General features: G+C 51.7%; 1 protein-coding gene across 1 annotated transcript in view; it reads left to right on the top strand.

Moving 5' to 3' along the window:
* The window catches only part of ddb1 (damage-specific DNA binding protein 1), a 118,984-nt gene that overhangs the window by 91,846 nt on the left and 12,138 nt on the right, over window positions 1-15,000 (top strand). The window contains exons 19-22 of the mRNA XM_079496739.1: window positions 2,149-2,272; window positions 6,665-6,829; window positions 9,643-9,737; window positions 14,466-14,636. Of these exons, the coding sequence (XP_079352865.1) occupies window positions 2,149-2,272; window positions 6,665-6,829; window positions 9,643-9,737; window positions 14,466-14,636 (555 nt within the window). The remainder of the gene's footprint in view (window positions 1-2,148; window positions 2,273-6,664; window positions 6,830-9,642; window positions 9,738-14,465; window positions 14,637-15,000) is intronic.

Here is a 15,000-nt window from a genome sequence, read left to right as displayed (position 1 = left end):
AAGGCTCAGTGCTAGCAGTCAGGTAAGGCTCAGTGCTAGCAGTCAGGTAAGGCTCAGTGCTAGCAGTCAGGTAAGGCTCAGTGCTAGCAGTCAGGTAAGGCTCAGTGCTAGCAGTCAGGTAAGGCTCAGTGCTAGCAGTCAGGTAAGGCTTAGTGCTAGCAGTCAGGTAAGGCTCAGTGCTAGCAGTCAGGTAAGGCTTAGTGCTAGCAGTCAGGTAAGGCTCAGTGCTAGCAGTCAGGTAAGGCTCAGCGCTAGCAGTCAGGTAAGGCTCAGTGCTAGCAGTCAGGTAAGGCTTAGTGCTAGCAGTCAGGTAAGGCTCAGTGCTAGCAGTCAGGTAAGGCTCAGTGCTAGCAGTCAGGTAAGGCCTCGGCCCGGCACAATTATTACATCATTGCCTGATCGCAATTATTACGAGTTAATCGTAATTATTTTTTGCATAATCGTCAATCGTTTCCATGTTGAAAAAAAGAATAGCAGATCTACAAATCTTACAAGCTTACAACATGTCACTTTGTGACATGTTGTAAAGCTTGTACATCACTTATTTCCACTTCATGTCTCTTAGAGATGTGCAGATACCCTATATACACTTATACACTTATACTGTGTGTTGATTTGTTTTACTGTTGAGTGAGCAAATAATGTTGCACAATAAGCTAATCATCTGGGGGACCCCACCTGGAAATCTAGCATGACCAAAGGCCAGTGTGTATTGATGGTCAGTTAGCCTCGGTACATGACCAAATGCCAGTGTATTGATGGTCTGTTAGCCTCGGTACATGACCAAATGCCAGTGTGTATTGATGGTCAGTTAGCCTCGGTACATGACCAAATGCCAGTGTGTATTGATGGTCTGTTAGCCTCGGTACATGACCAAATGCCAGTGTGTATTGATGGTCTGTTAGCCTCGGTACATGACCAAATGCCAGTGTGTATTGATGGTCAGTTAGCCTCGGTACATGACCAAAGGCCAGTGTGTATTGATGGTCAGTTAGCCTCGGTACATGACCAAATGCCAGTGTGTATTGATGGTCTGTTAGCCTCGGTACATGACCAAATGCCAGTGTGTATTGATGGTCAGTTAGCCTCGGTACATGACCAAAGGCCAGTGTGTATTGATGGTCTGTTAGCCTCGGTACATGACCAAATGCCAGTGTGTATTGATGGTCTGTTAGCCTCGGTACATGACCAAATGCCAGTTTGTATTGATGGTCTGTTAGACCTCGGTACATGACCAAATGCCAGTTTGTATTGATGGTCTGTTAGACCTCGGTACATGACCACACCAGGGCTCGTTGAATGGAAAAGGTTGAGCGAATCACTGCAATAATAACCATTATCCTGCTCTCCTCATTTCTTCTCCTCTGTCTCTCTCCTGTTCCTCCTCTCCCTCTGTGTGTCTCTCCTGTTCCTCCTCTCCCTCTGTGTCTCTCCTGTTCCTCCTCTCCCTCTGTGTCTCTCTCCTGTTCCTCCTCTCCCTCTGTGTGTCTCTCCTGTTCCTCCTCTCCCTCTGTGTCTCTCCTGTTCCTCCTCTCCCTCTGTGTCTCTCTCCTGTTCCTCCTCTCCCTCTGTGTGTCTCTCCTGTTCCTCCTCTCCCTCTGTGTCTCTCCTGTTCCTCCTCTCCCTCTGTGTCTCTCTCCTGTTCCTCCTCTCCCTCTGTGTCTCTCCTGTTCCTCCTCTCCCTCTGTCTCTCTCCTGTTCCTCCTCTCCCTCTGTCTCTCTCCTGTTCCTCCTCTCCCTCTGTGTCTCTCTCCTGTTCCTCCTCTCCCTCTGTGTGTCTCTCCTGTTCCTCCTCTCCCTCTGTGTGTCTCTCCTGTTCCTCCTCTCCCTCTGTGTCTCTCTCCTGTTCCTCCTCTCCCTCTGTGTGTCTCTCCTGTTCCTCCTCTCCCTCTGTGTCTCTCCTGTTCCTCCTCTCCCTCTGTGTCTCTCCTGTTCCTCCTCTCCCTCTGTGTCTCTCTCCTGTTCCTCCTCTCCCTGTGTGTCTCTCCTGTTCCTCCTCTCCCTCTGTGTCTCTCCTGTTCCTCCTCTCCCTCTGTGTCTCTCTCCTGTTCCTCCTCTCCCTCTGTGTATCTCCTGTTCCTCCTCTCCCTCTGTCTCTCTCCTGTTCCTCCTCTCCCTCTGTGTCTCTCCTGTTCCTCCTCTCCCCAGGCTCTCTCCAGCAGTGTGAGCTCCAGTAAGCTTTTCCCCAGCAGCACCTCCCCTCATGAGACCTCCTTTGGCGAGGAGGTGGAGGTTCACAGTCTGCTGGTGGTGGATCAGCACACGTTCGAAGGTGAGTACACGACGCACAGCTGAGCCCACGTGTTGATTTGACACAGAGGCCCCTTTTCCACCGCGGTTGAACCAGTTCGGTTCTTTTTTCCCGCCCTAATTTAACCAGTTTCAGTTTCTACAGAACATTAATTGGTTCAGAACCCTAAAAGTTGGTTAGAAACTGGAGCCGAAATTTTTTCCAAGAAAATCTAAAATGGAACCAGTTCTAGAACCAAAGTTATTTTGGTGGAAAAAGGGGCCAGAGAGAGTACAAATGATGCCTTACGGCGGAAATTAACCTTGTGATTGTTTTTTTCTGGTTATTTGTGAGTTTTTGAGGAGCAAAATATAGTGTGACTGGCTCAGACTAGCCTTGGTGTCATCTATTCTAGACCAGTGGTTCACACACTTTTCTGCACGTTACCGGCTTCATGACCGCTTCGTGACCGGCTTCGTGACCGCTTCGTGACCGGCTTCGTGACCGGCTTCATGACCGCTTCGTGACCGGCTTCATGACCGCTTCGTGACCGGCTTCATGACCGCTTCGTGACCGGCTTCGTGACCGGCTTCATGACCGATTCGTGACCGGCTTCATGACCGCTTCATGACCGCTTCGTGACCGGCTTCATGACCGGCTTCATGACCGGCTTCATGACCGGCTTCGTGACCGCTTCGTGACCGGCTTCGTGACCGGCTTCCTGACCGGCTTCCTGACCGGCTTCGTGACCGGCTTCGTGACCGGCTTCCTGACCGGCTTCCTGACCGGCTTCCTGACCGGCTTCATGACCGGCTTCCTGACCGGCTTCGTGACCGGCTTCGTGGTGCTTCGTGGCTTCGTGACCGGCTTCGTGGCCGGCTTCGTGACCGGCTTCGTGGTGCTTAGTGGCTTCGTGACCGGCTTCGTGGCCGGCTTCGTGACCGGCTTCGTGGTGCTTCGTGGCTTCGTGACCGGCTTCGTGGCTTCGTGACCGGCTTCGTGACCGGCTTCGTGGTGCTTCGTGGCTTCATGACCGGCTTCGTGACCGGCTTCGTGGCCGGCTTCGTGACCGGCTTCGTGGTGCTTCGTGGCTTCGTGGTGCTTCGTGGCTTCGTGGCCGGCTTCGTGACCGGCTTCGTGGTGCTTCGTGACCGGCTTCGTGACCGGCTTTGTGGTGCTTCGTGGCTTCGTGACCGGCTTCGTGGTGCTTCGTGGCTTCGTGACCGGCTTCGTGACCGGCTTCGTGGTGCTTCGTGGCCGGCTTCGTGGCCGGCTTCGTGACCGGCTTCGTGGTGCTTCGTGGCTTCGTGACCGGCTTCGTGGCCGGCTTCGTGGCCGGCTTCGTGACCGGCTTCGTGGCTTCGTGGCCGGCTTCGTGACCGGCTTCGTGGTGCTTCGTGGCTTCGTGACCGGCTTCGTGACCGGCTTCGTGACCGGCTTCGTGGTGCTTCGTGACCGGCTTCGTGGTGCTTCGTGGCCGGCTTCGTGACCGGCTTCGTGGTGCTTCGTGGCTTCGTGACCGGCTTCGTGGCGCTTCGTGGGGCTTCGTGGCTTCGTGACCGGCTTCGTGGTGCTTCGTGGCTTCGTGGCGCTTCGTGGTGCTTTGTGGCTTCGTGGCCGGCTCCGTGGCTTCGGCTCCGTGGCTTCGGCTTCGGGACCGGCTTCGTGGCTTCGTGGCTTCGTGCCGCATTCTGAGCTTGAAGATCAGCTATTTTCATTACTTCTTAAACATTTGTTTTCTAAGTGGAATTTCTTTGATTTTTCTTTGAAACTTCTGTTTTTAATTCATGACTCTTTTTTTTAGCTTTTTTGGGAATGTTTTGAAATAGTAGGGGGAAAAAAAAGGGACCCATAAAAATTGGTCCGCGACCCAACCTTGGGACCCGGCCCAGTGTTTGGGAACCAGTGCCTATGATGTTAATGAGTTGAACATAAGGTGATGCTGCTACCTTGGTCCTGGAACAGCCCCAGACACAGGGGTGATGCTGCTACCTTGGCCCTGGAACGGCCCCAGACATAAGGTGATGCTGCTACCTTGGCCCTGGAACAGCCCCAGACACTGGGGCGATGCTGCTACCTTGGTCCTGGAACGGCCCCAGACACAGGGGTGATGCTGCTACCTTGGCCCTGGAACGGCCCCAGACACTGGGGTGATGCTGCTACCTTGGCCCTGGAACAGCCCCAGACACTGGGGTGATGCTGCTACCTTGGCCCTGGAACAGCCCCAGACACTGGGGTGATGCTGCTACCTTGGTCCTGGAACAGCCCCAGACATAAGGTGATGCTGCTACCTTGGCCCTGGAACAGCCCCAGACACTGGGGTGATGCTGCTACCTTGGTCCTGGAACAGCCCCAGACACTGGGGTGATGCTGCTACCTTGGCCCTGGAACAGCCCCAGACACTGGGGTGATGCTGCTACCTTGGTCCTGGAACAGCCCCAGACACTGGGGTGATGCTGCTACCTTGGTCCTGGAACAGCCCCAGACACTGGGGTGATGCTGCTACCTTGGTCCTGGAACAGCCCCAGACATAAGGTGATGCTGCTACCTTGGTCCTGGAACAGCCCCAGACACTGGGGTGATGCTGCTACCTTGGCCCTGGAACGGCCCCAGACACTGGGGTGATGCTGCTACCTTGGCCCTGGAACAGCCCCAGACATAAGGTGATGCTGCTACCTTGGCCCTGGAACAGCCCCAGACACTGGGGCGATGCTGCTACCTTGGCCCTGGAACAGCCCCAGACACTGGGGTGATGCTGCTACCTTGGCCCTGGAACAGCCCCAGACACTGGGGCGATGCTGCTACCTTGGTCCTGGAACAGCCCCAGACACTGGGGTGATGCTGCTACCTTGGTCCTGGAACAGCCCCAGACATAAGGTGATGCTGCTAACTTGGCCCTGGAACGGCCCCAGACACTGGGGTGATGCTGCTACCTTGGCCCTGGAACAGCCCCAGACACTGGGGTGATGCTGCTACCTTGGTCCTGGAACGGCCCCAGACACTGGGGTGATGCTGCTACCTTGGTCCTGGAACGGCCCCAGACATAAGGTGATGCTGCTACCTTGGCCCTGGAACGGCCCCAGACACTGGGGTGATGCTGCTACCTTGGTCCTGGAACAGCCCCAGACATAAGGTGATGCTGCTACCTTGCCCTGGAACAGCCCCAGACATAAGGTGATGCTGCTACCTTGCCCTGGAACAGCCCCAGACATAAGGTGATGCTGCTACCTTGCCCTGGAACAGCCCCAGACATAAGGTGATGCTGCTACCTTGGCCCTGGAACGGCCCCAGACATAAGGTGATGCTGCTAACTTGGCCCTGGAACAGCCCCAGACTCGGATCCACTTAGTAAACTTCATCACAATATTTCTACAAAAGAGCCCACTCTTTCTTCTTTTTCTCCTTTGCCCCTGTTAAGTGTTGACTTGATGCCATATGTAGTCCTGAAGAAAGCAAGGATGTTACAGAGACTGGAGATGGAGTCACTTGGAGGGGGGAGGGAGGGAACAGGGGTGAAAAAAAAATCCTGGGAATTGCACTGGTGTCCTATGTATACATAGAAATGCTGTATATATTCTACTGCTTTTTCCAAATAAAATAAATATTTAAAAAAATATATATATTTCTACAAAAGCGTGTGCAAAAAAAAATCCAACTCCCCAGTGTGCCTAATGCTCTTTAATGTCAGTTAACGTGACCATGAATTATGCATGCGTGTGCCACGCTCTTGATCATTGTTCCTACACTGATGAGGCACACAGTACTACGGTGGTAGTCTGTGTTCTTTGTAAGTACCCAGTCCTGCTTTCTCCAACCACTTCAATCACGGTAGCATATTATTAGCATCGCTGTTGGGTGGAAATGTTTTACTTCTTAGAGGAAATGCACCCTGAGTTACAATGGATGAATGTGCTTGATGTGTTGTGTTGTGTGTTGTTGTTTCTGTTGCCAGTTCTCCTTCTTCTTCTTCTTGATGTGTTGTGTTGTGTGTTGTTGTCTTTGTTGCCAGTTCTCCACGCCCATCAGTTGATGTGTTGTGTTGTTTTGTGTGTTGTTGTTTCTGTTGCCAGTTCTCCACGCCCATCAGTTGATGTGTTGTGTTGTGTTGTGTGTTGTTGTCTTTGTTGCCAGTTCTCCACGCCCATCAGTTGATGTGTTGTGTTGTTTTGTGTGTTGTTGTTTCTGTTGCCAGTTCTCCACGCCCATCAGTTGATGTGTTGTGTTGTGTTGTGTTGTGTGTTGTTGTCTCTGTTGCCAGTTCTCCACGCCCATCAGTTGATGTGTTGTGTTGTGTGTTTCTGTTGCCAGTTCTCCACGCCCATCAGTTGATGTGTTGTGTTGTGTTGTGTGTTTCTGTTGCCAGTTCTCCACGCCCATCAGTTCCTCCCTAACCCTAACCCTTGATGTGTTGTGTGTTCTTGTTTCTGTTGCCAGTTCTCCACGCCCATCAGTTCCTCCCCAGCGAGTACGCCCTGAGCATGGTGTCGTGTCGCCTGGGCAGGGACCCAGCGGTCTACTTCATCGTGGGAACGGCCATGGTCTACCCCGAGGAGGCCGAGCCCAAGCAGGGACGCATCATCGTCTTCCACTACACAGACGGTCAGCAAAACCACAATGACCTTTTCATCTCCATCTGGCACGCGCAGAATGAGGGGAGGCTACACCTCTCTGTCTCTCTCTCGGTTTCTCTCCATCTCTTTCTGTCTTCTCTCTCTTGATCACTCCAAGACCAGGCTCCAAACCTGGTGCGACAGGGTTTTCTCTGTGGCTGCCCCCTCCCTCTGTGGCTGCCCCCTCCCTCTGTGGCTGCCCCCTCCCTCTGTGGCTGCCCCCTCCCTCTGTGGCTGCCCCCTCTCTCTGTGGCTGCCCCCTCCTCTCTGTGGCTGCCCCCTCCCTCCCCCTCCCTCTGTGGCTGCCCCCTCCCTCTGTGGCTGCCCCCTCCCTCTGTGGCTGCCCCCTCCCTCTGTGGCTGCCCCCTCCCTCCCTCTGTGGCTGCCCCCTCCCTCTGTGGCTGCCCCCCCTCTCTGTGGCTGCCCCCTCCCTCTGTGGCTGCCCCCCCTCCTCTCTGTGGCTGCCCCCTCCCTCTGTGGCTGCCCCCCCTCCTCTCTGTGGCTGCCCCCTCCCTCTGTGGCTGCCCCCCCTCCTCTCTGTGGCTGCCCCCTCCCTCTGTGGCTGCCCCCCTCCCTCTGTGGCTGCCCCCCTCCCTCTGTGGCTTCCCCCTCCCTCTGTGGCTGCCCCCCTCCCTCTGTGGCTTCCCCCTCCTCTCTGTGGCTGCCCCCTCCCTCTGTGGCTGCCCCCCTCCCTCTGTGGCTGCCCCCCCTCCTCTCTGTGGCTGCCCCCTCCCTCTGTGGCTGCCCCCCTCCCTCTGTGGCTTCCCCCTCCCTCTGTGGCTGCCCCCTCCCTCTGTGGCTTCCCCCTCCTCTCTGTGGCTGCCCCCCCTCCCTCTGGAATTGCCACCTGCAATTTTCAAATGCTTCCGTCATACAGCATGGAAGCTCTGATCATGAAAAAAAACATGAGCAAGCGATAAAGCAGAAGTGAAGCCTCCTCTCCACTTCTGTTTCGTCTTCACAATATAAAAAAAGATATATATGTAAAGATATTTTAAAATATATTGTCGCCTCCTCCCCACTTCCGTTTACCATCGTGCAAATTTATCATAATATAAATCAACATCATCTAAGTGTATATATAGCTTGTTGCTTAGCAGAAATGGATATTTAAAAATATATGTAAAGAGGAAATGCCATCTTCCTTGCTCACCTTGTGTCCGGTAGCTCAGTTGGTAGAGCTCTCGCCTTTGGACCACAAGGTCATGGGTTCGATCACGGGCACCGCCAACTCAGTGAATGAGTAGCATGGCTTGGTGCAGCAAGTACTGGGAGCTGATGGTAGGTGTGGCGCTCCATCTCCCAGGGGTCTAGCGCATTGTAACAGGGATAGACTCCATCTCCCAGGGGTCTAGCGCATTGTAACAGGGATAGACTCCATCTCCCAGGGGTCTAGCGCATTGAAACAAGGGATAGACTCCATCTCCCAGGGGTCTAGCGCATTGTAACAGGGATAGACTCCATCTCCCAGGGGTCTAGCACATTGTAACAAGGGATAGACTCCATCTCCCAGGGGTCTAGCGCATTGTAACAAGGGATAGACTCCATCTCCCAGGGGTCTAGCGCATTGAAACAAGGGATAGACTCCATCTCCCAGGGGTCTAGCGCATTGAAACAAGGGATATACTCCATCTCCCAGGGGTCTAGCGCATTGAAACAAGGGATAGACCCCATCTCCCAGGGGTCTAGCGCATTGAAACAAGGGATAGACTCCATCTCCCAGGGGTCTAGCGCATTGTAACAGGGATAGACTCCATCTCCCAGGGGTCTAGCGCATTGTAACAAGGGATAGACTCCATCTCCCAGGGGTCTAGCGCATTGTAACAAGGGATAGACTCCATCTCCCAGGGGTCTAGCGCATTGAAACAAGGGATAGACTCCATCTCCCAGGGGTCTAGCGCATTGTAACAAGGGATAGACTCCATCTCCCAGGGGTCTAGCGCATTGTAACAGGGATAGACTCCATCTCCCAGGGGTCTAGCGCATTGTAACAAGGGATAGACTCCATCTCCCAGGGGTCTAGCGCATTGTAACAAGGGATAGACTCCATCTCACAGGGGTCTAGTGCATTGAAACAAGGGATAGACTCCCGCGTGTTACTGGCTGATACAGACAATAAGCCACTCCCGACGTACTTCTTGCTCGGATTTTGGGAGGTGTAGTTCCAGACTTTATAGCATTCTGAGATTGTGGAATGGTTGTCATGGCTACGCAAGACGACTCTGGAATGCACTTCCCAAAATGATCAGAGACGCCTCCTCCCTCCCTACCTCCAAACCCGGCCTGAAAACCCACCTCCTCCCTCCCTACCTCCAAACCCGGCCTGAAAACCCACCTCCTCCCTCCCTACCTCCAAACCCGGCCTGAAAACCCACCTCAATCAGAACCACCAGCTGTGTGAATGACTACCTATTAAACCCACCTCAATCAGAACCACCAGCTGTGTGAATGACCACCTATTAAACCCACCTCAATCAGAACCACCAGCTGTGTGAATGACCTCCTATGAACCCACCTCAATCAGAACCACCAGCTGTGTGAATGACCACCTATTAAACCCACCTCAATCAGAACCACCAGCTGTGTGAATGACCACCTATTAAACCCACCTCAATCAGAACCACCAGCTGTGTGAATGACCACCTATTAAACCCACCTCAATCAGAACCACCAGCTGTGTGAATGACCACCTATGAACCCACCTCAATCAGAACCACCAGCTGTGTGAATGACCACCTGTGAACCCACCTCAATCAGAACCACCAGCTGTGTGAATGACCACCTGTGCTCTCTTGCTTTCAGGGAAGCTGCAGACGGTGGCGGAGAAGGAGGTGAAGGGAGCGGTGTACTCCATGGTGGAGTTCAACGGCAAGCTGCTGGCTAGTATCAACAGTACGGTGAGTAGCATTCTGCCTTTTATCATCACCTCTATGTGATGTACAGTATGTCTGTACTGTACAATGTTACCCAGCGCATTTCTCGTCCAGCGGGCAACGACGGACGAATGCCAGGCGATCATTTGACATCACTTCCCCCGTAGCCATGTTTACAACCAGAACATGGCATTTGATCAGCACTTTCATTTTGAAAGTAGATCTGATCCGGACCGCACCGGCCCACTTTCACCACAGCCCCGGTACTGTGGAACGCACCGGGCCACTTTCACCACAGCCCCTGTACTGTGGACCGCACCGGGCCCACTTTCACCACAGCCCCGGTACTGTGGACCGCACCGGCCCACTTTCACCACAGCCCCTGTACTGCGGACCGCACCGGCCCACTTTCACCACTGCATTGTACCGACCACAGCCCCTGTACTGTGGACCGCACCGGCCCACTTTCACCACAGCCCCTGTACTGCGGACCGCACCGGCCCACTTTCACCACTGCATTGTACCGACCACAGCCCTGGTACTGTCTGCTACTTGTGGACCATATGAGGTCTGGGCAGCTACTGCTGTTGCATCATCTACACTACACTATGCTACACGCGCACACACACACACACACACACACACACACACATACACACACACACACACACACATACACATACACACATACATACACACACACACACAGGTTCTGGAGACATCTGCTGTTAAATTACTAATACGCTTCAACACACACACACACACACACACACACACACTTTGCGTCCAGCTGCTCTTGCATTACTAATCCACTCCATCACAGAGACGGGCCGGTTTGGTACGTCTGGTTCTGACGGGCTGGTTTGGTACGTCTGGTTCTGACGGGCCGGTTTGGTACGTCTGGTTCTGACGGGCCGGTTTGGTACGTCTGGTTCTGACGGGCCGGTTTGGTACGTCTGGTTCTGACGGGCCGGTTTGGTACGGTTCTGTGAAGTGATTCAACACAAGTGGCCTTTTTTGTCACAAACTGCAGCTCCTTGATTGTTCTAAGATTCATAAAAATGTACATGCATTTTGTTACTGTCAACTAATGAAATAACATCAAGCTGTGACAAATGTATAGAGCACCGAAGTCCTGACGTCACTGCCCTCTACTATCAGTAGAGGGCGCCAGTCCCCAGGTTCGTGTATTTTTTTATAAGCATTGTACTCTCCATAGGGGGATTTTAGATCGCCTCATATAAGAACTGTGTTTGAAAAATAAACCGATCACCCCGGCCTTTTCACTCATATGGATATGAAGCATCGACTGAAGGTGGAAATGTACAAATATACCCAAAGAGTAACAAAATAAGCGTTAGAAACGAGCCAAACAACCCAGAGACTACATTTCCGGGTAGGCTGCTTCTGCCCGCAGCCCATCGCACAACAGAAACTGAACGTTAATTACGTTTATTTTAATTTTATTGATATATATAATGTATCGTGGTTAGTACGAGTCGAGTCACCACCAGCTGAGCTTACGTCAACGAGGAATCTCAGGAACGCAATATGTTGACAGCTGGGCGTGACGTATATGCTCAGCGACATTGCATTCATATGTAGTTTCAAGGCTTTTGCGGTCACATTAATTCCATTTTCTCTAGAAACTGGCTGTATCAAATATGAATGGACATCATTAACGACGCACAGCCACTCCCCTGACAGAAACGCCGGGGTGGTCGGTTTATTTTTCAAACACAGTTCTTATATGAAGCGACATAAAATCGCCCTATGGAGATTTCAATACAAATAAACAAATACACAAACCTGTGTGTTGGTGCCCTCTATTGAAAGTGACGTCAGACCTGTGTGTTGGTGCACTCTACTGAAACCTATAAACCTGTGTGTTGGTGCCCTCTACTGAAAGTGACGTCAGACCTGTGTGTTGGTGCACTCTACTGAAACCTATAAACCTGTGTGTTGGTGCCCTCTACTGAAAGTGACGTCAGACCTGTGTGTTGGTGCACTCTACTGAAACCTATAAACCTGTGTGTTGGTGCCCTCTATTGAAAGTGACGTCAGACCTGTGTGTTGGTGCACTCTACTGAAACCTATAAACCTGTGTGTTGGTGCCCTCTACTGAAAGTGACGTCAGACTTCGGTGCTCTATTGTGTTTCAGTGTGTTGCAGTTTAATTTACATTTTTGTTCTGAAATCATGTTTATCAATTCCATATTTTTATGGGCGGCGGTGGCTCAGGGGTAGAGTGGCTGGATGGGAACCGTGAGGTTGCCAGTTCGAACCCGGGCTCCCGCAGAGTCACTGTCGAAGTGTCCTTGAGCAAGACACTGAACCCCAAATTGCTCCCGATGTGCTAGTTTGTGCCTTGCATGGTTTCCGCTGCTATCGGTGTATGAATGTGTGTGTGAATGGGTGAATGTAATGCACAATATCTGTAAAGCGCCTTGGATAAAGGCGCTATATAAATGCACCATTTACCATTTACCATTTACCATTTTGTTTTAATAACCCATTCTGACCTGAGATCACATTCTAAAAATGTCTTCTACATCCTGACAGTTTTCTGAAAAAGCTATGTTTCTATGTCAGTCGTTCTTCGATTTTTCAAAAATAGCTAAAGCATAACATAATGCTAACACCAAAAGGGGTTCCCGCCCAGAATGGGTTAAAGAGGTTTTGTATCAGAGCACTAAAGTCTTAAGTCTGACATCACTGTCACCAGAGGTGACATCACTGAGGTGACATCACTGTCACCAGAGGTGACATCACTGAGGTGACATCACTGTCACCAGAGGTGACATCACTGAGGTGACATCACTGAGGTGACATCACTGTCACCAGAGGTGACATCACTGAGGTGACATCACTGTCACCAGAGGTGACATCACTGAGGTGACATCACTGTCACCAGAGGTGACATCACTGAGGTGACATCACTGAGGTGACATCACTGTCACCAGAGGTGACATCACTGAGGTGACATCACTGAGGTGACATCACTGTCACCAGAGGTGACATCACTGAGGTGACATCACTGAGGTGACATCACTGTCACCAGAGGTGACATCACTGAGGTGACATCACTGAGGTGACATCACTGTCACCAGAGGTGACATCACTGAGGTGACATCACTGAGGTGACATCACTGTCACCAGAGGTGACATCACTGAGGTGACATCACTGAGGTGACATCACTGTCACCAGAGGTGACATCACTGAGGTGACATCACTGAGGTGACATCACTGAGGTGACATCACTGTCACCAGAGGTGACATCACTGAGGTGACATCACTGAGGTGACATCACTGTCACCAGAGGTGACATCACTGAGGTGACATCACTGAGGTGACATCACTGTCACCAGAGGTGACATCACTGAGGTGACATCACTGAGGTGACATCACTGAGGTGACATCACTGAGGTGACATCACCAGAGGACATCAGCTCTCTGGATCACTCCCTTATATATGTTTACATAACAACACGGTGGGAGAGGGGAACAACAGGCAACCGACAAAACAGATAACGAAAAAACAAGCCAACAAATAACAGATTCACACGCACACACACACACACGCACACACACACACACACACACACACACACACACACAACATGACATTTTGGTCACACCGTAACTTCACCACTTGACGTCAAATTAATGTAGTTTATAATTGTAGCACTTGGGCCAGGAAGGGCCATAGTACCAGAAGGTAGGAGGTGGGGTCACTTGGGCCATAGTACCAGAAGGTAGGAGGGGGGGTCATTCAGGGAAAGGGATTCCCTCTGCATTGGGCCATAGTACCAGAAGGTAGGAGGTGGGGTCACTTGGGCCATAGTACCAGAAGGTAGGAGGGGGGGTCACTTGGGCCATAGTACCAGAAGGTAGGAGGGGGGGTCACTTGGGCCATAGTACCAGAAGGTAGGAGGGGGGGTCATTCAGGGAAAGGGATTCCCTCTGCATTGGGCCATAGTACCAGAAGGTAGGAGGGGGGGTCATTCAGGGAAAGGGATTCCCTCTGCATTGGGCCATAGTACCAGAAGGTAGGAGGGGGGGTCATTCAGGGAAAGGGATTCCCTCTGCATTGGGCCATAGTACCAGAAGGTAGGAGGGGGGGTCATTCAGGGAAAGGGATTCCCTCTGCATTGGGCCATAGTACCAGAAGGTAGGAGGAGGAGTCATTCAGGGTTAGGGATTCCCTCTGCATTGGGCCATAGTACCAGAAGGTAGGAGGGGGGGTCATTCAGGGAAAGGGATTCCCTCTGCATTGGGCCATAGTACCAGAAGGTAGGAGGGGGGGGTCATTCAGGGAAAGGGTCCCATACTGTGTGGAACTTTACGGTTAGGCACTATAAGTGTCCCAGTTAATACTGTAAGCGTCTCAAAGATTTCAGTCCAGAATGTGCTCAGAGACGAACATGACCAAAACATGTGTTACCGGTTCCTGTACTAATATGATTGGTATGGTAGTACCCCTCCCTCGCGCTGTTCTTCTGGTACCTCGTCACAAATGCATTCATGAATTTAACCTGGGTCCAGCCTGCCTGCAGTTCCACTTTTGACCACTACAGTCGCTGCTTGGTTAACTATAGTGTGTGTGTGTGTGTGTGTGTGTGTGTGTGTGTGTGTGTGTGTGTGTGTGTGTGTGTGTGTGTGTGTGTGTGTGTGTGTGTGTGTGTGTGTGTGTGTGTGTGTGTGTGTGTGTGTGTGTGTGTGTGTGTGTGTGTGTGTGTGTGTGTGTGTAGGTGCGTCTGTATGAGTGGACGGCAGAGAAGGAGTTAAGGACAGAGTGTAACCACTACAACAACATCATGGCTCTGTATCTGAAGACCAAGGGAGACTTCATCCTGGTGGGAGATCTGATGAGGTCTGTGCTGCTGCTGGCCTACAAACCCATGGAGGGGAACTTTGAAGAGGTTTGATTCAATACTTTATTATCCCATTTTGACCTGAGATCAGATTCTATAAATGTCTTCTACATCCTGACAGTTTTCTGAAAAAGCTATGTTTCTATGTCAGTCGTTCTTCGATTTTTCAAAAATAGCAGACCTACAAGCTCGTAGCGCGCCACTCGGTGGCGCGCTACGAGCTTGTAGATCTGCTATTTTTCAATAGCTAAAGCACAACATAATGCTAACACCAAAAGCGGTTCCTGCCCAAAATGGCTTAAAGGGGGGAAAACATAATCGTTTCCAATCTCCTTTTTGATAGGAGTTTATAACATTTCTGTTAATTCCATCCGGCTGTCACTAGCAGACTATTTGAGACTTTTTTTATGTT

Source organism: Electrona antarctica (genome assembly GCF_951216825.1).
Source record: "Electrona antarctica genome assembly, chromosome: 3".
Lineage (NCBI taxonomy): Eukaryota > Metazoa > Chordata > Actinopteri > Myctophiformes > Myctophidae > Electrona > Electrona antarctica.
This window is presented reverse-complemented; position numbering and strand designations above follow the sequence as displayed.